This window comes from Ovis canadensis, chromosome 5 (genome assembly GCF_042477335.2).
Source record: "Ovis canadensis isolate MfBH-ARS-UI-01 breed Bighorn chromosome 5, ARS-UI_OviCan_v2, whole genome shotgun sequence".
Taxonomy (NCBI): Eukaryota; Metazoa; Chordata; class Mammalia; order Artiodactyla; family Bovidae; genus Ovis; species Ovis canadensis.
Window position 1 is genome coordinate 92,629,476 of NC_091249.1, and position 22,859 is coordinate 92,652,334.

At 44.5% G+C, this 22,859-nt stretch overlaps 1 protein-coding gene across 1 annotated transcript in view; it reads left to right on the forward strand.

Annotated features, from left to right (window-relative positions):
- TENM2 (teneurin transmembrane protein 2) overlaps nt 1-22,859 on the forward strand; it is a 423,997-nt gene that overhangs the window by 176,457 nt on the left and 224,681 nt on the right. The window contains exons 5-6 of the mRNA XM_069592738.1: nt 4,785-4,907; nt 21,641-21,846. Coding sequence (XP_069448839.1) covers nt 4,785-4,907; nt 21,641-21,846 — 329 coding nt within the window. The remainder of the gene's footprint in view (nt 1-4,784; nt 4,908-21,640; nt 21,847-22,859) is intronic.

The window sequence follows — 22,859 nt, forward strand, 5'->3', positions numbered from 1 at the left end:
TGTTTTTAGTGGCTGGTTTCCCAGCTGCCACTTGCATTACATGAACTTCCACCTGGAGGCTTTTCCTCTTTTGTCCCTCCTGCCCTGTGGAGCCCCCTGGTTCCATCCCAGGGTCTCTCTGGAGTGGAGCCTGTCAAATCATGATAAATTGTGCATTTTGGCTGTCGGTGGGGGGTGAATAACCTTAGGGAGAGGGTCTCCCAAACTCATTTCACTCCTGACCCTCACAGGGCCTTTTGGGATGAGCTGCTGGAGCATTTGTGGCTAGCAAAGGAGGGGACCACCCCCACTGCATCCAGATGTCTTTGGGAAGAAAATAATGAGGCCAGTGTTCACCTAAAATCTTTAGATGAAAAAGCAATGGGCTTCTTCCCTAAGGCTTCTTGGCTTTCTAAGTCTGATTCTGACTTAGCAGATCAGAATTGGAGATAATCATCACTTAATATTTAAAGAGCTACTTGTTGTTCATAGAGAAAAAATGTAGTGGCCCTAAATATGTGCTAACTCTTCCCAGCTGGTTTTTAGAAAGGATCCTGACCCTGTAAGTAAATAACCCTAGGACTGCGCAGACACCTAAGGTATAAAAGTACAATTTCTCACATCCTGTATACTTAAATGTATCAAGATCGGCTCAAGCACGCTGCTGTAACAAAGAGCCCCAAACTCTCCATTGCTTGTAACAGTAACGGTTCCCTTCTGCGCTCATTCTGTGTTCTATGGCTGATCAGTCATGGCTCCAGGCGAGGCTGTCTTCACTCCAGACCCAAGCTGATCATGCGGCAGAGGGAAGAGGTGTACAGTGTGTGTGGTGAAATCAACAAGATGAGGAGCTGTAAACCAGCCCCTGCCCCAGGAGAAGGATGCTAACTATATATTGAGCCGGCCAAAATGGTCGTTTGAGTTTTTCCATAAAATGTTATGAACTTCTTGGCCAGCCCAATAAAATGGCACTTCATAGACCATAGGGAGATTAATCATGAGTTATGAGCCCAAGTTGGCTGAGATCCTGTTGCGAACCAGAATTTGTAACGAAATCACTGTGAAGTATGAAGCAGCCAACCACCTCATGTTGTAATCCTCCTGGGATTCCAAAAGCCCCCTATGATCATACTTAATAGTCAACAGCTTCCTTGTCTGTGAAATGGGCATGATGATAGCACCCGCCTCGAATGTAAGCAGTGAGCCTTGACATAATATCTGTAGAATGTCTGCCACGGGGCTGCCTATAGCAGGGATCCAAGGACTGGCAGCAGGTATTAATATCCTAATCATCAAAACGCTTCTCTTCACAGACCCCTCCGTATTACTGCCAGCACTGTTTTGTTCCATCCTTTACACATCTATATTATGTGCTTTTTATTTATCAGAGTACCATATCCTACAATCCAGCTCTTCACATCTGCCCCCATGTGTCATTACCAAATCTAGTGAATGCTTATGGAGCGCCTTCTATATTCAAGACATTCTGCTAAGTCTTCAGGGGGTGGCAGATGCTGAACCTCCCTCTGGCCCTAAGCAGCCATTAGCCTACGTGTAAAGGGAAACCTTTACAAAAGGTAAAGAGAGAGACTGACTGAGAGACTGATTTCTCAGCCCCCACCATCAAGCCAGTCAGTAGCAGAATAAGAAACAGAATTCTCATTAGTCAGGAAACTCATTTACTTCACAGCTCCCCTGAGTCTTTATCCTAAGGATACTTTTGTCCATCCCCACAGTCCAGAAAGAGAGTCTCATTTTCCTATTCAAGTAAGAGAGAAGGAATAGCTGACCAAGAAAAAAAAATGCAAGCAAAAGTCTGTTTCAAACTTTTCCACCACCCCCCCCAAAAAAAGAAAAAACCAAGAGAAGGTGGTTCTACGTCTGATATAGTTCTCATTTTTTTGCTTAACATTCAATTCAACAACAGAACGTACGCCCAAACTTGAGTTTCATTTTGCAACTTGAGTTGCATGGCTTCTACTGGGAGGACAGAGCCTGTGCACCATTGATTTGGCTCTTGTCCTTTTCCAATCTTCCTCTCACTTTATTTTTCCTTTCACTTCTGGGAGTTCTCTGAGAAGTTAACTTGTATACTCTACCCCAAACCCTTCTCATCCCACCTGGGGTTTTCTTGCTTTCAGAATTCTTTTTTGTTTTAATAAAGAGATGCTATGGAACCCAAGATAAAAAGCAAGGGGGGGTGGGGCAGGCATCTTTTCAAGCAGAGGCCACTGTTTCCTGGATGTTTTCTCTTTATCCAGTAAGATTGGGGTCTTGCTTGCTTGCTGATCTTCCAAAGCTGATGGCTGTAACATGTTCTGCACCTTGAAACGGCAAGTTTGAGTACCAGGAGAGGGGGAACAGGGACTTCCCTGGTGGCTCACTGGTAAAGAATCTGCCTGCCAATGCCAGGGACCCAGGTTCGATCACTGGGTCGGGAAGATCCCCTGGAGAAGGAAATGGCAACCCTCTCCAGTATTCTTGCCTGGGAAATCCCGCGGACAAAGAGCCTGAAGGGCTACAGTCCATGGGGTCTCAAAGGGTCAGACATGACCGAGCGACTTAACAGCAACAACCTCAAGAGGGGAGCAGTTTTGACAAGAGTTTTCATATTGAGAAGGCACCTGGGGAGGTTGTTTATCCTCTTTGACTGATGAACCCTCCACTTCTTTCTCTAAATGTGAAAAGGCAAAATCGCATAAGGCCTGGGCCCCAGCTAGACCTGCAATAACTGTTTGTGTCTCTCTTAAAACACAGAGGCCCTCCTTGCATCTCCCATGTAGCAGCAAGCTGGCTTGAGGCGAGCCCTGATAACCAATTGTAACTTTTTAAAAAATCATTTAAAAAATAGTTAATTCCTTGGCTCCCTTCACCTGGTAATTACAAATCAGATGCTATCGTTATCTTGAAGCTGCCACAATTAGTTCTCATGTCCTGACCTCTGTACGCTGAAAATATGTCATTATTTGAGGCAGTCGGATCTGGTCTCTTCGAGTAAGTGACCTACATAGAATAGATAAACTGCAGGAGAAAATTAGGTGTTACCCAGATGGAAAGTGTACAGTGAATGTCACTTATTAGCATGAATCATCTCGAAGAGTTGCAACAGTGGGCTGTGCACTTCAGAGGGATGTAGAGAAAGAAAACTTGGTTATGAGGCAGGGGCGTGCGTGAGAAAAAAGCGGACATGCCCCCGAGGACACCTTGCCACCTTCATCCACGGCCATCAATCTGAGCTGTAAAGTTTGAAGATAGGTTTTCTAACCTTAAAACAATGCAGCCTGCCTGACTTTAGGTGGTGGTAAGCAAGCAGAATTAATTGCTGTGTGAACAATTTCCTAAGCATTGTTAATTGCGTTTCCTGTGGTTAATTGTTTCTCCCATCCCCGCATCATACTAGGAACCTTTCGCTGTCAACAGCCCTTTCTCTCCCACGGTGCTGGAAACAGCAACGGCATCAACCTGTGTCCGGTGGAAATGCCAGACAGACGCGGGGTGGTTATTGTCTGGGTGAGAACTATGCAGGGAAGGGAGCTCCTTGTGTTTTTGCAAAGGAAGCATTTCCTAGATCCGGACTTCGAAAGGATGCAGGTGTGTGGGACTTGCCTTTCATGCGCCTCAGTAAAAAGAGCTGTAAAAAGAGCTTACTGAGAACCATCAGATGTAGGTGGGCATTGAGTTTGCTCAATGACCTGGGACGTGGGGAGTTGGCACCAATAGAACAACAAGGACGACAAGAAGGAAGTGTGTATCTGGAGGCTTGAGGCATGCCTAGGAGTGAGGCAAGAGTTTTGCAACTGTGCTTGTTTGCTTAGCAAAGAGGCAGTGTTCCAAACTGTCTCATTCTGTACTCTGGGGAGGTGTGGGAGTGAGGCAAGTGGGAGGGATTTTAGAGGGAAAGACAGAGGATTGTCATTGTACTTTTTCCAGAGCCCCATTCCACTGCTACCCCCTGGCTTTTTCCACCATAGGCAGAAAGGTACTTAATGATCAGGAGGAGGGCTGGGAGGGAAAACTATCTTTAAAGTTTGAAATAGTCTGGGAAGTGGGCTTTTCCCGTGGGCCAGTGCTACTGCCAACCAGGAGACGTGGGTTCAATGGCTGGGTTGGGAAGATCCCCTGGAGAAGGAAATGGCAATCCGCTCCAGTACACTTGCCTGGAGCATCCCATGGGCAGAGGAGCCCGCTGGGCTACAGTCCTGGGGCGAAAAAAGAGTTGGACATGACTTAGTGACTAAACAACAGCAACAAGGAATACTGTCGCTACTGGGGGCCACATGGGTATTTCAGCACAGGTGTAGTCTCAGCTGAACCAGACCAGAAGTCTGGTCCCACTTGGGGAGCCTCAATTTAAAACAGGCTTCGATTTTGAGCAGTTTGGGGGAAAACTATCCTTGTCAATGCCCCTGGACCACCAGTCTATAAACAACCCTGTCCAGAGAGGAGGAAAGGCCCAGAGGGGTAGAGAATACCCTTCACAGTGAGTCCAAAGGGGCATGTTCCCCTTTGCGGGGGCGCTTTTGGAAGGTCTGGGCTGTGTTTCCTCCCTTCTCCTCCGCCCAACCATCAGGGATGCTGTCCCACTATCAGCAAGGCTGTTTCCTTTCCACTGGAGGAGGAAACCCAGCCCGCCCAGACCTACTTGCTTTCTGTATTTAGCTAATCCCTGTGGCCTGGGGCAAGCCATTTTTGAACTGCAGCTTCCTTCAAAGGCAGCCGCTTGGAAAAAGCACCTGGCCCTCCCCCTTGACATTTGCATTGCTGAATTATCTATTCATATTTTCATTACTTTGTCTCTCCTGCAGCAATGCATCTGCTCGGACTCAATTGGCAACTCCAGCCGGCAGATGGACACACCTTTAACAATGGGATAAGGACCGGCATACCAGGAAGCGATGATGTGGCAACAATGCCATCTGGAGGCAAAGGTGAGGTTACAGTTGCGGCTTGCCCTCTTGAGGTCACAGGAAAAGTCAGAGCTCCCCCGCCCCCTGGTTCAGGTTTTCTGATCCAAATCTTGGAAGGTATGCAAAAAAGGAGAAAAGGGGAGGAAAAAGAACTGCCCTTTCCAGGTGCCCCTGTTCCAAGCTGTCTGCTGTCCCTGTCTGTGAGCTGGGTTTGGCTGGAGCCGCTGGGAGCTGGCAAGGTGCCGGCTCAGAGCCATGTGCATACCTAAGCTATCTGCAGCGACCGGCACACTCTGCAGCTACTTGAAAGCATCTCAAGGCCGGGGCAGCAGCAGCAGCAAACAGCAGCAGCTGGGGCAGCAGCAGCAGCACCAGCAGGAGGAAGTCCTGCCTGATGGGGAAAGCTGAGACCAGCAGGCGGCACATGCCGCTAGACGGGAGCCTCTCCCGAGGGGAGAGATACAGCTTCCCCTGGGAGGAAGTGCCGCCTGGCAAGGCATGAAAGGGAAGGACCCGGAGCGGTTCCACTTCGGGAGAGAAGAGAAAGGAGTTTTGACAACTTGGGAACAAAGCTTCTCTTGGCAGAACATCGAAGGGGGACAATAGGAATGTTTATGAAAGCAATCAGGCAAATGTATTTTTGCAGGAAAAAAAAATATGTGCTAACAAGGTGCTAAGAAGGAGGAGAGAAAACAGAACGGTGGGGAAGTGGGACTGTGGGGCAATTAAAGGACAACAATGGCTCAGTGGTAAAGAATCTTCCTGCAGTGCAGGAGCCGGAAGAGGTAGGAAGTGTGGGTTCGATCCCTGGGTCTGGAAGACTCCCTGGAAGATGGTATGACAGCCCACCCCAGTATTCTTGCCTGGAGAATCCCATGGACAGAGGAGCCTGGCAGACTACAGCCCATAGGGTCCCAAAAGGTCGGCCACGACTAAAGTGACTTAGCATGTATGCAGGGCAGCCAATGGCACGATGAGGTGGGTTGGCATGTGGGTGAGGGGAGAAGGATGCTTGATTCAGGGCAGAAATCAGGAAGGGAAGAGGTTGCCTGGAAGGGTTATCCAAACACAGAATTTATCACTCTGCCTCTTAGCTCACAAGGCAGTTCACTCCACATTTTAAAAATACCCTGGAGAGATATTTCAGTGATGGGAAGGGAGACATTTATTGAGCACCTATTGTGTGCTAGGTTTAATGCAGTATGACTTCAATAACTCTAAAGGGATCAAATTTATCTCGGAGAAACAGACCCAGGATGTTTTAGAAATTTACCCCAGGACTTCCCTGGCAGTCCAGCAGTTAGAGGTCCACGCTTCCACTGCAGGGGGCACAGGTCTGATCCCTGGTTGGGGAAATTGAGATCCTGCATGCTGCATGGTGCAGCAAAAAGAGAGAGAGAGAGAAAAGAAAACGAATTTACCCCACATCAAACAAGTAGGCAGGTACAAATTTGAACTCAGGTCTCTGTCATGTGCATCTTTAGGGGAGTTGTTGGGGTTTTCTGAGATGAGGCATTTTCCGCAAAGAAGATTCCAGATTCTAGACTCATGTATACCTCACATAGAGGTATACATTAGTCATCTCTGAGATGCTAATGTTGCTTAAATTTCTCTCTCTGAAGCTGTCCTAGTGCTTCAGGTGTGACTTTTTCATCTTTTGATCCAGGCTTGAAGAATCACTCTCCTCATCTATCCTAATGAAAACACTGAATTACCTCTAAGTAAGCATGAAAAAGTTTTATCTGAGGATGAAATTATGTACTTTCCATTATCAGGTGACTAAAACCAGACCTGAAAATGAACAGTATATTTTGTCTTCACTGACCCAAAAGCCAGGAGCCAAATTTCTTGGCCCCAGATTTGTAGTCTGCTCTCCTCTAGGACTTGACACCACCCATAAATGTAACTTGAGTTCCCTTTAGTGCAGTGGTTCTCAGCTGCAGTGTCTTTGCCCCCTAGGGATATATCTGACAAAGTCCGGAGACTTTTTTGATTGTCACTTTTAAAAGAGATGCAACTGGCATCTAAATAGCCTGCAGTGCAAAGGAACGCCTCCCACAGTGAGGAATCTTTCTATCCAAAATGTCCATGACGCTGCTTTTTGAGAAATACTGCTTTTGGGAGATTCTGTTATGTCTGATCCACAAATGTCCTTTATTCTCCAAATCAGCACCCCTTCCTTTGAAAAGAGTGCAGAATATACATTGAAAAGTGAATATGCATATATTTTGCACAGGATATATTTTGTGTATGCATACGTACTGAGGTTATACACACTTTTAAAATAGCAGTTTTCACAAAAGGAAATCCCCAGTAGGCATTAACTTCCATAGATGAAGGTCCGCCTCTTCTCCCAGTGTGGTTAAGCTTTGTTTCCAACCCCCACCCGACTTGAGCCTCCCACACCAGCAGCACAGAAGGTTCCCTGAAGAGAACAACTCCTAAGAGTATGATGTCTCTAAATGAACAAAGGAACATTTTTCACAGTGTCTCAGAAAAGACCAGAATGTTCCCCCTCAGATGCAAACTGCTTTTGAAAACATTGTGCGAGTCCCATAACGTCACACACAAAAGAATATTTTCCAAGTGAGTTCTGAGACGGCAAAGGGGTTGCCAAATCATTGTCCAGTGGTTTTTTAAATAATTACTTATTTTTGGCTACGCTGGGCCTTGGTTGCTGCATGTGGGCTTTCTCTAGTTGCGGCGAGCAGGGGCGACTCTTCATTGAGGTGCGCGGGCTTCCCCTTGCTGCGGCTTCTCTCGTTGCAGAGCGCAGGCTCTAGGCACCCAGGCATCAGTAGCTGTGGCACGTGGGTTCTGTGTTGTGGCTCGTGAGCCTTAGTTGCTCCACCCCATGTGGAATCTTCCCGGACCAGGAATGGAACCCCTATTCCCTGCATTGGCACACAGATTCTTATCTACTGGTACCAGGGAAGTCCCTGACCAGTGAATTTTGTCAAGAGAACTCTTATGATAAAGTCTAGCATTTCAAGTTGCTTAAAGGTGAGATAAAACTCAGAACACCTTCTGAACACCACAACAGTCCTTTCCCTGTGACCAAAGAGATCACCTCTCTTCCTAAGTTGAAAAGTTTGGTTTTAAAATCGACTCAGAAGGTTTACATTTTCACATACCTACCTAACACTTTTGAAAGGCAGTGACCCTGGGTTTGAATTTCTGTACTCAGTGGCCCACCTCCTCTGCACTCACCAATTCTATACATTTAGATAACCTGAATCAATTCCAATCGACTACTTCTCCAGTGTTTTCAAAGAGACAATCAAGATATATTGGCAATAAGTTAATTAAATACCACCCCCTCTGTTTTTTTGTGCTATACAATAATCCTTCACTCCGATAATGTTTTCATCAAAATCCACCACACATTGCCAGGGAGGTTAATCTTATTAAGCAATTACTGAGTAAGTATCCAGCAGACACAAATTAAAATGTAAGCAAAACACAGGCATGTGAGTCCCATCTAAGATGGCACATTGATAGAGATTTCATTACCTGGTCTTCAGGAGTGTTTACATTGCTCAAATTTGGCAAGGAGTCTAATAGACAGGGCAGCCTACACAGTCGGATATGTTAGTGGAAGCAAAGCACTTGATTAATTAGTTGGGAGAGTATATGTTCTTTGGGCTTTGTCTCCCCTTTTCCATTTGTTGTTGTTCATGGTTTTTGGTTTTTTTTTTTCCTCCATTCTCTCTTTCAATTAAACCTTAATGTGGTTGATTTGGGTGTTGGATTTCACATCAAGGAAAGGGAGCCCACAGACTGCCAGAATCACTCACCATCTCGAGTGTATTTCTATGTTAAAAGGAATGAACTCATACATCTTCATTACAAGAGCACGGAGCACTTTTTCTATAGATCTGGGATGAGATAAGCCTGGAGAACAAAGATTCAATACAGTGTTCTGACCTGGTCAGGTAGCATAAGGGAATCCAGTTTGATTGGCCAGGCCCAGAGGCAAAGTGTACAAGAAGTTTTAAAGGGCACATCATATGTAGCCAATTTGTGCACTGATCTTAAGAAAGAATAAACTCCCAAATAGAATTCCATGGACCATTCTCAAAACCTATCACCCATCTTACATTCAGGGCATCCTCTAGATCCGGGGTCAGCAAACTGTATCTCATGGACCCCATCTGGCCAGCCGTCTGTTTTTTCAAGTAAAGCTTTATTGGAATCCAGCCATGTTATTCATTGTCCCTGGCTGCTTTTGCTCTGGAGCAGTGGAGTTAAAGTAGGTGCCGCTAAGCTTAGATGGCCTGAAAAACCTGAAATATTTACTATCTGGCCCCTTACAGAAAATGTTGGTGACTGCTCTTGATCATGTACAAACCCATTTCTACTTTCCTTGGACTTGCCTGTAACTAAGAACTGTAAGAGACTAGGGAGAAAGACCAAACACCAATATATCAGTTTTTCCTTCGTGACCGAGAGTTGGGTTTAATATAGTCTTGGTGACTTTGCATTGACAACTGCTCTGTAATATAGGGCTCTGGGGTTGGTCTCACGGGATACAAACACCAGCTCCATCACTTGGCAGCTGTGTGAATGCAAGCAGGTCATTTGCCCTCCCTTGGCCTCTTGGGCCATCATCTGTAGAAAGGTACCCCCTCATAAGCTTGCTGTCCAGCATAAATGAGATGTCACTTATACAACACGGTATATGATGTCAGACGCTAATAAGAGATCCATGAATATTTGTTGTTGTTCCTGACATCATCATCATGTCTCCCAGTCAGTCCATTTAACAAGCCTCCACGGACTGCCAACTTCTTATGAGGTGCTGTATTTCCCAAAGGCAAAGGCTGCCTTCAGAATGTCAAGGCAGACAGTCCTGCCACTTTATCTTTCTTCTTTATCTTCTAAGAATTGGGACAAACCATAATGAGGACTTCTTAACTAGATGCTTGATGAGGTCAGTAGGAAGCAGGACTTCCCGTTCCAAAGGACCAACATGCAAAAACAAGCTGGCCAGCTCCTCATCGCGTTATTTGTCTCACTGCAGCTTGAGTTCCATCACTGCCAGCCTGTCTGTTTTAAGTCCCACCATTCTCGGTTTATAACTCAGCTGTAAACATTTATTTGTGCCTGGAGCACATTTCTTTCCTACCCTTTGAAAAAAAAAATCAGAATTTCCAGATGGTATGCAAGTTGGAAAAAAATGGCAAAGACTGTTATTCTGTTTAGAAACATGTTTTTCTACACTTGCCCTTTCAGCAAAAACTTCATAATGATTTTTACTAGTTGGCTTAATGTATGGTACTAGGAGCCAGATTAGCAGGGAGGTTGCTAATTCTTCCTCTGGCTCTCGTCAGCCTCTCAATGAACACAGCCCAGGGTTCCAAAATGATCACTTCCCTACATGGAGCTTTTTCAAAGTCGGTGAAGTTCCCAGAAGGGCAAGGGGTCATTATGTTTGAGACAGTCATTATAGAACTGCACCTCTACTGGCAGATATAATACCCACAGCCTACACAGCAATGCAACAACTCCCTTCATTTTGGAGGCCATGCCATTCTACCATTGTTACAGAAGGGTACCACTTAGTGCATCAAACTGCTGGATTTCAGCTTCTGACTGCCACCTACATCCTGTTCCAAGTTGCATACTCCCTGTTGTACATAGCATCATCATGCATGCGTGTGTGCTAAGTCGCTTCAGTTGTGTCCGACTCTGTGTGACCCCATGGACTCTAACCTGCCTGGCTCCTCTGTTCAGCCTGCCAGGCTCCTCTGTCCATAGGATTCTCCAGGCAAGAACACTGGAGTGGGTTGCCATGCCCTTCTCCAGGGGATCTTCCCGACCCAGGGATCGAACCGTCATCTTTTATGTCTCCTGCATTGGTGGGTGGGTTCTTTACCACCAACACCACCTGGGAAGCCCATCATGCCTTGACATAGGTATTAATAAGGAGATCCAGTTTCCCTCCCTGCTGCATTTGCCCTGAAATTTCATTGGCACGTTTCTCTTTCAGAGAGACCTGCACACCCAGAGCTTGATCTCTGCTTGGTACATGTCTTTTTGTATCTCTTATACTTAGTCCAGGGTCCAAAATGCAGTCAGCATAGTGGTTACATATGTGGGTTGCAGAATCGGTCAGACATGGTTTCTGATCCAAGCTCCAGCAAGCACTTAAGACCTGTGTGACCCTGAGCAAGTCGCTTTACTTCTGTGGTCCTCTGGTCTAAAAAAAATAAAATAAACCATAAAGGAACTGGAAGATTCCATGGTGAGTTGTAACTCCATCCATTTTAGCCACTATAAGTAAGACTAATGAACTGAACTACATATTAATACAGAAGCATATTCACCTGAACAATTAGATGTATAAGTATCTGTTAACACCCTGAGTGGCAGAGAGTTGGCCGTTGTTGTCTAAGATTGAGGTTTCGAAAGATGCAAAAGCCATGTGTAGTTCCTCATGCTGAAGGATTTTATAAAAATCACTGTTGCTGTGTGATGTTCTAAAAACTATCACGGGAGTAGTGGACGCTCAGGATGGAAGTCTGTTCCCAAGGATTAGCCAGCCAAGAGCAGCGGGCAGGCTTCCAGGCTGCTGCTGACTCAGACAGACAAGCTGGTGAATCTAATGTCCTTAGGTGGATCTTTTCACCTATCTCTTGGTTAAACAGAACCTGCAGATGGTTGTCCTGCTTCCCAAATAAATGGAAACGAGGTGTAATGACTGAAGCAATATTCTGAATTCCACTTTATTTGCGATAGATAAAAATATGTGAGGCAGAATAATCTGCAAGGCAGATTTATGCCAAGGTGCCTCCAGAGTTCAGTTCAAGTTTAGGAAGTATTAATATGAGGCTTCATTTTCCTGGTATGACTGTGAGTCCATTCCCTTTATCACTTGTTTGGGGAATAGTCTCGCTGTTTCCATAAATGAATTACGGCAACATTTTCTGAAATGATTAGCTTCTAATGGGGCTACGGATGGCTGTCGTTTTGCTCAACATCAGTCTTATTTAACTGGCTGGAATTTTAGGTACATGTGTCTGAAGTAGGCAGTCGCTTCACATTTCTATGAGCAATCTTCCGTGGAAGTTATAGAGGTAGACTGTCCTGTGAAATTGATCATTAGAGTGTTGCCTCTCAAATCCCAGAAATCTCATCTTTAAGCTGGAGGTGAACCAGCCAGAACCAATGTGTCTTAAGCATCTGCTTCGTAGGGCAAAATGATGGTCATCTCCACTTTTCAGTGGGCAGCTCGTAGATAGGAAGAAAAGCTGGTCATGGAAGCTGCAGCTCTGGCAGTAGCAGGCTGGACTGCATGGTGTTTGCCAGGACCCCACCCTCGGTCCTTACCAGGAGCCCAAGGATGGTGGTGGACTCCCACAGAATGATTACAGAATGGTGTTCAATTCCCCTGTGCTTGATGCTGTCCATGGGACCCTGATTTCAGGCTGCCTAGATAACGGGAATGACAGACACCCCAACTTTAATGTTGACCAGAGATTACCTAGCGCTGCAGTTGATGCCTGATAGTTGTTGCGTGAATACATGAGTGAATGACCCACCTGACATTACTTGGTACCTTTAAGAATCATTGTTAAATAAAGATACGACTGCTTTTCAGTGGTCCACCTGCGCAGCTAGAGTCTCCATCAACACCTGTAGTTTAGGATTAATAGACATTGCTTTTTCCGGCCATCCCACTTTAATTTATGCCGTAAGTTTCCCCCAGGTCTGCAGACATATTGACCACTCATTGTATATTGATTTCAGCTGCTCTGAAAAGTGCCTTTCTCATTATGGCCCAGTCCCAGCCCTAGGCCCTCTGTCGATGTGGTGCATATATACAATGGGATATTATTCAACCATAAAAAGGAGTGAAATTGGGTCATTTGCAGAGGTTTGAATGGATCTAGAGTCTGTCATACAAAGTGAAGACAGTCAGAAAGAGAAAAACCAATATCGTGTATTAATGCATAAATGTGGAATCTAGAAAAATGGTACAGATGACCCTATTTGCAGAGCAGAAATGGAGATGCAGATACTGAGAACAGGCTTGTGGACACAGCAGGGGGAAGAGAGGATGGGATGAACTGAGAGAGGAGCATTGACATGTATACACAGCCGTGTGTAAAATAGCTGCTTAATAGCACAGGGAGCTCAGCTCTGTGCTCTGTGATGAACGAGAGGGGTGGAATGGAGCAGGTTGGCGGTGGGCCAGAGGAAGGGGATATATGTATACATATAGCTGAGTCACTTCATTGTACAACATTGTAAAGCAACTACTGCTGCTGTTGTTCAGTCGCTAAGTCATATGTGACTCTTTGTGACCCCATGGACTATAGCATGCCAGGCCTCCCTGTCCGCCATCTCCCAGAGTTTGTTCAGACTCAGGTCCATTGAGTCAGCGATAGCATCCAACCATCTCATCCTCTGTTGCACCATTCTCCTCTTGCCCTCAATTCTTCCCAGTATCAGGGTCTTTTCCAGTGAGTCAGCTTTTTGCATCAGGTGGCCAAAATATTGGAGCTTCAGCATCAGTCCTTCCAATGAATACTCAGGGTCGATCTCCTTTAAGATTGACTGGCTGGATCTCCTTGCAGTCCACAGGACTCTCAAGAATCTTCTCTAGCACCACAGTTCAAAAACATCAATTCTTCGGTGCTCAGCCTTCTTTATGGTTCAACTCTCACATCTGTATACGACTACTGAAAACTATACACCAGTTTAAAACAAAATAGTGCCTACACTATGCAGCTGATATCATAAATTAGACCACTACACATTTATCCTCCAGATCTGTGATAAATAGTTACAGATGTTTTAAGGTAGCGCAACAGATAGAAAGATATAGAAGCACCTAAAAGTCATGTCCTAGCTACGTTACTCTGATAAATCCTCAGAAGCAACCCCATTATACGTCCTCAGATGAGTAGACAGACTTGGAGAAGGGGAGGGATCAGCCCAAAGGCATGCAGCTAGTAGTTGTCAGAGCTGGGATTCAAACCCAGGGCTGACCAGCTCCACATGTAACATTGCCCCCTGATAGCTTAGAACTTCTCAGTACGTGGACACCCATCTTGGAGGTAAAGAAAGTGTTCGTTGCTCAGTAGTGTCCAACTTTGCGATCCCATGGACTGTAGCCTGCCAGGCTCTTCTGTCCATGGGATTCTTAAGGCAAGAACATTGGAGTGGGTTGCCATTTCATTCTCCAGGGGATCTTCTGACCCAGGGATCAAACCCAAGTGTCCAGCATTGCAGGCAGCATGTTTACCATCTGAGCCACCATTTCTCTGGAGGTAAAGCTGGAAACGGTAATTATGTTGTTTCCTTGTTGAGTGTCTCTCAGTGGCATCCTCTTAGGAATTAGCCATACTTCTGATCCTGGAACAGCTGGCATGGCTCCAGGAGCCCAGGTTCAGATCCTTGTTTGTGGGACTGAGAGCCTGGTTCGGGCTGTTGGCCCCTTTGACCTCAGAGGCTAGCACAGACTTTCCAGACAGCAGACCAGGGATTTGACCCTCAGGGATGGAGTCACTGGGATGGTTCCTCACATCGGCAATAGTATACAAAAGCCATCTTTCCTTTTTATCTCGAGTGGCAGTATTGGTGTATTTTCCTTCCTTTTTATTATTTTTAAAATTACCCAAGTTATGTGCATTCATTTTAAAGATTCTTTTAAGTATGTAGAGTCTTTTTTTTTCCCGTTGGTTATAAAGACTATTTGGTGTAACAATTGGCAAATTTGAATAAGATCTATAAATATATGTGTTTAATTGTATCAGTGTTATTTTTCTATTTTTGATAACTGCACTATGGTTCTGAAAAAGAATGCCCTTGTTTTTAGGAGAAACACATGGAGATATTTAGAGAAGTAACCTGTTTACAACTTAACTCTGAATGTTTCAGTAAAAAAAAAAAAACATTTATATATAGAGAAAGCACAAGTGTGTATAATATTTTTGGAGTCTGGGTGAAGGAGATGCAAGGATCTTTGTACCAACTTTTGAAATTTTTCTGTAAATCTGAAATTATTTCAAAATGAAAAATTTGGACTTCCCCCAATGGCTCAGTGGTAAAAGAATATGCCTGCAATGCAAAAGACACTTAGGAGACCCAGGTGTGATCCGTGGGTTGGAAAGAGCCCCTGGAGAAGGAAATGGCACACCATTCCAGTATTCTTGCCTGGAAAATCCCATGGACAGAGGGGACTGGTGGGCTATACTCCATGGGGTCGCAAAGAGTCTGACATGAGTGAGCAACTAAACAACAACAACAAAAAAAAACATATGTTTATATAGATATATATGGGGAAATATATATATTAAAACTAAGATCGTGGCATCTGGTCCCATCACTTCATGGCAAATAGATGAGAAAACAATGGGAACAGTGACAGACTTTATTTTGGGGGGCTCCAAAGTCACTGCAGATGGTGACTGCAGCCATGAAATTAAAAGACGCTTGCTCCTTGGAAGAAAAGTTATGACCAACCTAGAAAGTGAAAGCAAAAGTTGCTCCATCGTGTCCGACTCTTTGCGACCCCGTGGACTCATCATGGAATTCTCTAGGCCAGAATACTAGAGTGGGTAGCCTTTCCCTTCTCCAGGGAATCTTCCCAACCCAGGTCTCCCACGTTGCAGGTGGATTCTTTACCAGCTGAGCCATAAGCGAAGCCCAAGAATACTGGAGTGGGTAGCCTATCCCTTTTCCAGGGGATCTTCTCAACCCAGGAATTGAACTGGGTCTCCCACATTGCGGGCAGATTCTTTACCAACTGAGCTATCCAACCTAGGCAGCATATTAAAAAGCAGAGACATTACTTTGCCAACAAAGGTCCGTCTAGTCAAAGCTATGGTTTTTCCAGTAGTCATGTATGGATGTCAGAGTTGGACCTTAAAGAAAGCTGAGCATCGAAGAATTGATGCTTTGGAACTGTGGTGTTGAAGACTCTTGAGAGTCCCCTGGACTGCAAGGAGATCCAACTAGTCCATCCTAAAGGAGATCAGTCCTGAATATTCATTGGAAGGACTGATGTTGGAGCTGAAACTCCAATACTTTGGCCACCTGATGCAAAGAACTGATTCATTGGAAAAGACGCTGATGCTGGGAAAGATTGAAGACAGGAGGAAAAGGGGACAACAGAGGATGAGTTGGTTGGATGGCATCACCAACTCAATCGACATGAGTTTGAGTAAGCTCTGGGAGTTGGTGATGGACAGGGAAGCCTGGCATGCTACAGTCCATGGGGTCACAAAGAGTTGGACACGACTGAGCAACTGAACTGAACTGATGGGGGAAAAGTGAAAACCCCTGTTTGCAAAAGCATACTTCAGTTTCGCATCTGAGAAGCTTACTTTGAAAGCAATCACTAGTTTGTTAAAAGGGATGTAACCGTCACTTTCTGATAACCCCTCCCCTGCAGACACCACACACACACCTTTGTAGCACAAAACAGGAGACAACCCTCCTGGCTCACTCTGTAGACCACAGCAGGCTAGGGTGGAATGCACTTTAAGATATTTTGGGGTCATACCACTCTTATGTAAACAAGAACAATGAGCCCTGAGAGCTAATCTGCTGAGAACTAGCCACCTTCTTAATAGCAAGGATGGGAGGTCAACAAAATAATTCCTTTACACCCTGTTCCTTCCACAAATGATTCAGAGGCATAAAGCATCAGGATGAGGACTCTCAACTTTGGGTTGTTAATCTAAGAACTTACCCACTAAACTCCAGCTTCCCTGGCTCATTGTTTTGTTTATAAGATTTTATATAAAAGATAAACTAAAATCTGACTCATGATTTTTCAAAAGGATTCATAAAGAAATTTTGTTTAGATACTTTTGTTTTGTTTAGATACTTCTGTTTTGTTTAGATAAATGTCCCCATGGAGCTTTGAGAAGAGAATTTTATTTTTAAAAAAAATCAGTTTCCATGCAACCTTTCAAAGTAAATCTTCCTTAAAGCTCTCATTTCACTCAGTATTCATAGGGATTAAGTTAAAATGCCCCATCAGATGGGCAGATAAAACTTGATTCAGTTCAACAGGCATTTATAGATTACCTGTGACTTGCCAGGTGCAAGCTGCTGAGAACCCAGAGATGAATTTGCGGCTCTGCCTGACCTCAGAGAGCACAGTGTCTAATAAGGAAGACTTAGGAAGGCCAACCTAGACAGCACATTAAAAAGCAGAGACATCGCTTTGCCGACAAAGGTCCATCTAGTCAAAGCTGTGGTTTTTCCAGTAGTCATGTACAGATGTAAGAGTTGGACCATAGAAAAGGTTTAGCACTGAAGAATCGGTGCTTTTGAATTGTGGTGCTAAGAGGACTCTTGAGAGACCCTTGGACAGCAAGGAGATCAAACCAGTCCATCCTAAAGGAAATCAACCGTGAATATTCAAAGCTCCAATACTTTGGTCACCTGATGCGAAGAGCCAACTCACTGGAAAAGATCCTGATGCTGGGAAAGGTTGAAGGCAGAAGGAGAAGGGGGTAACGGAGGATGAGATGGTTGGGTAGCATCACCAACTCGATGGACATGAGTTTGAGCGAGGTAGTGCTCAAGATAGCTCCGGGAGATAGTGAAGGACAGGGAAGCCTGGCAAGCTGCAGTCCCTGGGGTCTCAAAGAGTCGGACACAACTTAGAGACTGAATGACAACTAGGAAGGCAAACAAAATCAACGTAGTATCTAATAACAGTGCTGCAGGAGAGTTAAGTGTAAATGCTACGGAGACAGAGAAAGAACCTATTTATCTGGTGGGAGGCAGGGTGTAAAGGACAAAAGAGCTTCAGTGTGCAGGTAAAGCTGACAGGATCTTTATTTCAGTGTTAACTCAAGAAAGCAGGTTTCTCAATAAAGTAATCTAATCAGAAAGATAGCCACACTGGCTCCTAGAAGGTCCCACCAAAAGTCAATAATGGAAACAGAGCCTGACTCCCGATTTTAAACTTGTTCCCATAGTTCTCTTAAGAGAGAGTTAGACTCTCCCTTCTCTCTTGATGGATAGATGAATAGGTAGGTAGATAGATACGCGAATAATGTGTAAATATATACATGCATGTCACATATATACACGTTGTTTCCTTTTGGAAATTCTTTACTCTGAAAAGAAAGACAGATGTTTTCCCTTATAGTTCCATTATAATTTTTCATTCTTTTATTTAATTAATGTAACTAGCATTTATTTTATTATTAGTCTGCTCGGCACCTTCTTTGTGTACTTTCATTTGTTACTCTCACCCTATGAGATAGTTACTATTATCATTCCCATCTTAACAAAAAGACAGTGAAGGCCCAGAGAGGTTAAGCAGATTGGTGGAGGTCACACAGCAAGCAAGAACCAGAGCCAGGATTTGAACCCAATTCTGTCTGACCGCAAAACCTTTAGCACCAGGTACCCTGCCGCCTTTAGTGGATAGGGCATGGGGAGGAGCATCTAGAACCCAGGGGTGGGTGGTGACTACTGAGAAAGCAGCCTGTTGGCACTGGTGGGAGCAGCGGTTACTGACATCAGTGTCCTGAAGTCAGGGTCGCATGAAAGGGAGACCCCACTGCTTTCAGCCCTGAACCAAACCCCTGAGGCCCCTTGCAGCCACTGTTTGGAAGCCAGCTCCCTTTGCCATCTCTGGCATCCTCACTTGGTTTGATATTATCAAAATCCGTTTAAGTTTCAGCAGCAGATTAGCAGGCTCGTGGGTGCCTATTTCCAGCTTCCTTTTCATATCCTGTCATTAACCCAGCAACCCCTGAAAGCCCAACAGACATGAGGGAAAGTTCATTTTATTAAGTGTAAAGATGAATAATTTCTTTAAAATTCTTTCATTTTTAATGTGTTTCTTTAACTTGTTGCCAAACTATGAATGATTGCTGGGCTTCCATGTGGTCTTTACAGAGGTTTGTAAATGGTTCTTCCCCAGAGGTTTTTTGTTTTGGTTTTTTTTGCATCACTTCCTTACTGCATACTTTTTATTGTATCCTTCTTCCATAAGGCCTTAACTGGGGGAGGGAAGCCCATCAAAAGCAGCATTTTTAAGTACAAATGTATTTCTAATTAATAATCATCGGAGCTTCTGATCAAGTGGTGATAAAAAGTGATTCCCCCTGGGTATGTTATTATGTCAGCAAAACAAACACCCCTCTATTGAGTCTTGGTGGTGGTGGTAGTTTAGTTGCTAAGCCAGGTCCAACTCTTGCAACCCCATGGACAGAGGACCCGACAGGCTACATACAGTCCATGGGGTTTTCCAGGCAAGAATACTGGAGTGAGTTGGCATTTCCTTCTCCACTATTGAGTCTTAGATAATTTTTATTTAGTGCTTGTTTCATGCCAAAAAGTACTCTAAGAGCATAGATTAAGTCATTAAATTCTTCTAACAACCCTATGAAATAAATAGTAATAATGTCGCAATTGTGCAGGTGAGGGAACTAAGGCCCAGAGAAGGATACCCCTAGCAAGTGTTGAAGCTAGGATTTGAGCCAAGACGGTCTCAGTCCAGAGTCTCCGCTCTTGGATGTGATGCAGGGTCCCTCCGACTCCACAGTCTGTTAGGCCACATGAAAATATTTGGGGAACATGTCATTGAGTCCCCATCTAAAGAGCTGAACCACAGGACTCACTAGTTTCTTTTCTTCCTAACAGTGTTTTGTGAGGGAAGCTTCCCAACTTCCTGTGGAAGCCCATTCCCTATTCTAGAGGTCAAGCATGTCCTCTTAAGGTCCAAACCAAGGTATCTCCTACTTTATTTGAGGCCCCTGTTTACTTTGTATTTGGTCCACTTATAAAGGGGAAAAAAATAACTTTACACCCTCAAGTCACTCTGCGGTTTCTCTTTTATAATTTAGATATAGAAAACCTTCAGGATCCAGCAATGTCACCTCTCTATTTTCCAGATGGAGAAGCTGTCATTTATGAGTCATTTACGAGTCTTGTCTTGACTGCAGTGGCCAGATAGTAACAGAGCGGGGTGGCTAAGTCACTAACCCTTCAGGCCAGTCTTCTGCAACTGCATGATCCCTCCTGACCATCCAGACCTTTTGCAATGGATTGTGGCCAAGTACAGATGAGTATATTCAGAGGAGTCCATGCATTACAGGATGCAGGAGGGAGCCTGCTTCCCTGCTTTGCCTTTCAGGCTGAAGTTTTCAGATCCACAAGGCCACCAAAGTGATCAATCGAAAAATGAAAAGACCCTCAAAACCCAAAATGTCTTCACTTCTTTCTGTATTTGATTTCAGCTGGTTTAGAAGATCTTAAGAAGATAGGAGATTGTGCTTTTATATTTCAAGTTTAGAATCCATTTGAAAGAATCACAAATGGGCTATCTGAAACCAGCTTCCTGTTAGGTTTTATTCCCATTTTAGAGAGGAGATTAATGAGGCTCTGGGAAATCAATTAACTTGCTCTTCTTGGGCAACTACTAGTAACTCCCAGCTTTTTCTTAATTCTATATTTGTAAAGCAAACTACCCTCTGAAGTGCGGGTGACCCTGGCTGGTTCGTTGTTATTAAGAAATCCTCTATTTTCTGAAACTCCTATTACTAAAGTTCTGAAGGATGCTGAGTATGTGCAACCAATGGTTTCTATGTAGGTGATTTCAAATAATGCAACAGAGATGCGCCAGTGTCAACATGCGAGGGGTGTGGTTTCCACGATTCTTAAGCCCCTCCCTCGAGCAGGGAAGAAGAAGTGAAGAAGTGAACTCACTCGGTCGTGTCTGACTCTTTGTGACACCATGGACTGTAGCCCACCAGGCTCCTCCATCCATGGAATTTTCCAGGCAAGCATACTGAAGTGGGTTGCCATTTCCTTCTCCAGGGGATCTTCCTGACCCAGGGACTGAAACCAGGTCTCCCACATTACAGGCAGACACTTTACCTTCTGAGCCACCAGGGAAGCCGCTAGCGGCAGTATTGGGTCAGCCTGAGGGCAAGCCAGCCTTTTCTGTTCAGTTATTTTATTTACTTTGGACTGATTTTTATTCACTGATGTCTCTTTTTTTTTTTCTTTTTTAATTTATGAGACTGTCAGAGTATATTGGACTTGTTTGTGGCTGGAAAGAATAATTAAAGGCTGCACGAATTACATTTCATGCCAAATTAACATCACTCTCCGCTCTCCTGCTGATGATTTAACATCCCAGTCACATTTGGGGTGCTGGAAGCTTTACATGTACTTGTCAGACTGTAACTCTTACGATAGTTGATCAGTAAAGAGCACTCACAGAAGTTCAGGAAGCATTGTGCCAGTGTTTCGATGCCCTGGGGTATGCGTTTCTGTGTTTCTTATTTAAAGTGAAATGGTTTGTTTTGGTTTTCGCCTGCCCTGTTCTTTGCTGTCGCGCGCAGGCTTTCTGTCATCGTCTTCAGCAGGGGCCACTCTCTAGTTGTGGCGCTCGGGCTTTACATTGCGGTGGCTTCTCTTGTTGCAGAAAACAGGTTCGGGGACACAGGCTTCAGTAGTTGCAGCACGTGGGCGCAGTAGTTGCGGCGCGCAGGCTCAGGGCTCCACAGTGAGTGGGATGCTCCTGGACCAGGTGTCAAATCCGCGTCCCTTGCATTGGCAGGCAGATTCTTAACCACCCCGTGACCAGGGAAGTCCCCAAAATCTAAATGGTTTAAGCTCTGACCTGAAGAGAAATTTGCCGAGTTTCATCTTTATATATATATATACATATGTATTTTTAAATCCTAGCATGTAATCAGTCGGAAATGTAGAGCCAAATAATGGGTACACGTGTCACCAACTTGATGTCAATTCCTCTTTTCCAGTGCCCTGGTCCTTGAAGAACAGCAGCATAGACAGTGGTGAAGCAGAAGTTGGTCGGCGGGTGACCCAAGAAGTCCCACCAGGCGTGTTTTGGAGATCGCAGATTCACATCAGTCAACCCCAGTTCTTAAAGTTCAACATCTCCCTTGGGAAGGATGCTCTCTTCGGTGTTTACATAAGAAGAGGACTTCCACCGTCTCATGCCCAGGTAGGACCATGCTTGATATAGCCATGAGTTTAAAAAATACCACTGCACACCCACTGAGGCAGCTATAACGAAAGGACAGAAAATAACAAGTGTTGGTGGAGATGTGGAAAAATTGGAACCCTCATACATGATTTGTGGGAATGTAAAATGGAGAGCCACTGTGGAAGGAATTCAGTAGTTCTTCAAAAAGTTAAGCAAAGAATTACAGTATGACCCAGCAATTCCATTACTAAATATATTCCTACAGAGAACTGAAAAACTTTCTCATTTAAAAACATACATAAATGTTCATAGCAGCATTTATTCATAATAGCTCATAAGTGGAAACAACCCAGATGTCTGTCAGTTGGTGAATGGAGAAACAAAATGTAATCTCTCCATTCCATGGGATACGATTAAAACATAAAAGGGGATGGATTTTTTTTAAATAAGAATGAAATATTGTTACATGGATGAATCTTGAAAATGTTTTGTTAAGTGAAAGAAGCCAGATACTGGGCTGGATGAAGCACAAGCTGGGATCAAGACTGCTGGGAGAAATATCAATAACCTCAGATATGGAGATGACACCACCCTTATGGCAGAAAACGAAGAAGAACTGAAGAGCCTCTTGATAAAAGTGAAATAGATGGGGAAACAATGAAAACAATGACAGACTTTATTTTGGGGGGCTCCAAAATCACTGCAGATGGTGCCTGCAGCCATGAAATTAAAAGACGGTTGCTCCTTGGAAGAAGAGCTATGATCCCAGCTTGTGCTTCATCCAGCCTAGTACATATGAGGTACTCTGCATATAAATTAAATAAGCAGGGTGACAGTACACACCCTTGACGTACTTCTTTCACAGTTTTGAACCAGCCCATTGTTCCATGTCCGGTTCTACCTGTTACTTCTTGACCTGCATACAGGTTTCTCAGGAGGCAAGTAAGGTGGTCTGTTATTGCCACCACTTTAAGAATTTTCTACAGTTTGTCATGATCCACACAGTCAAAGGTTTCATTGACTTATTTGGT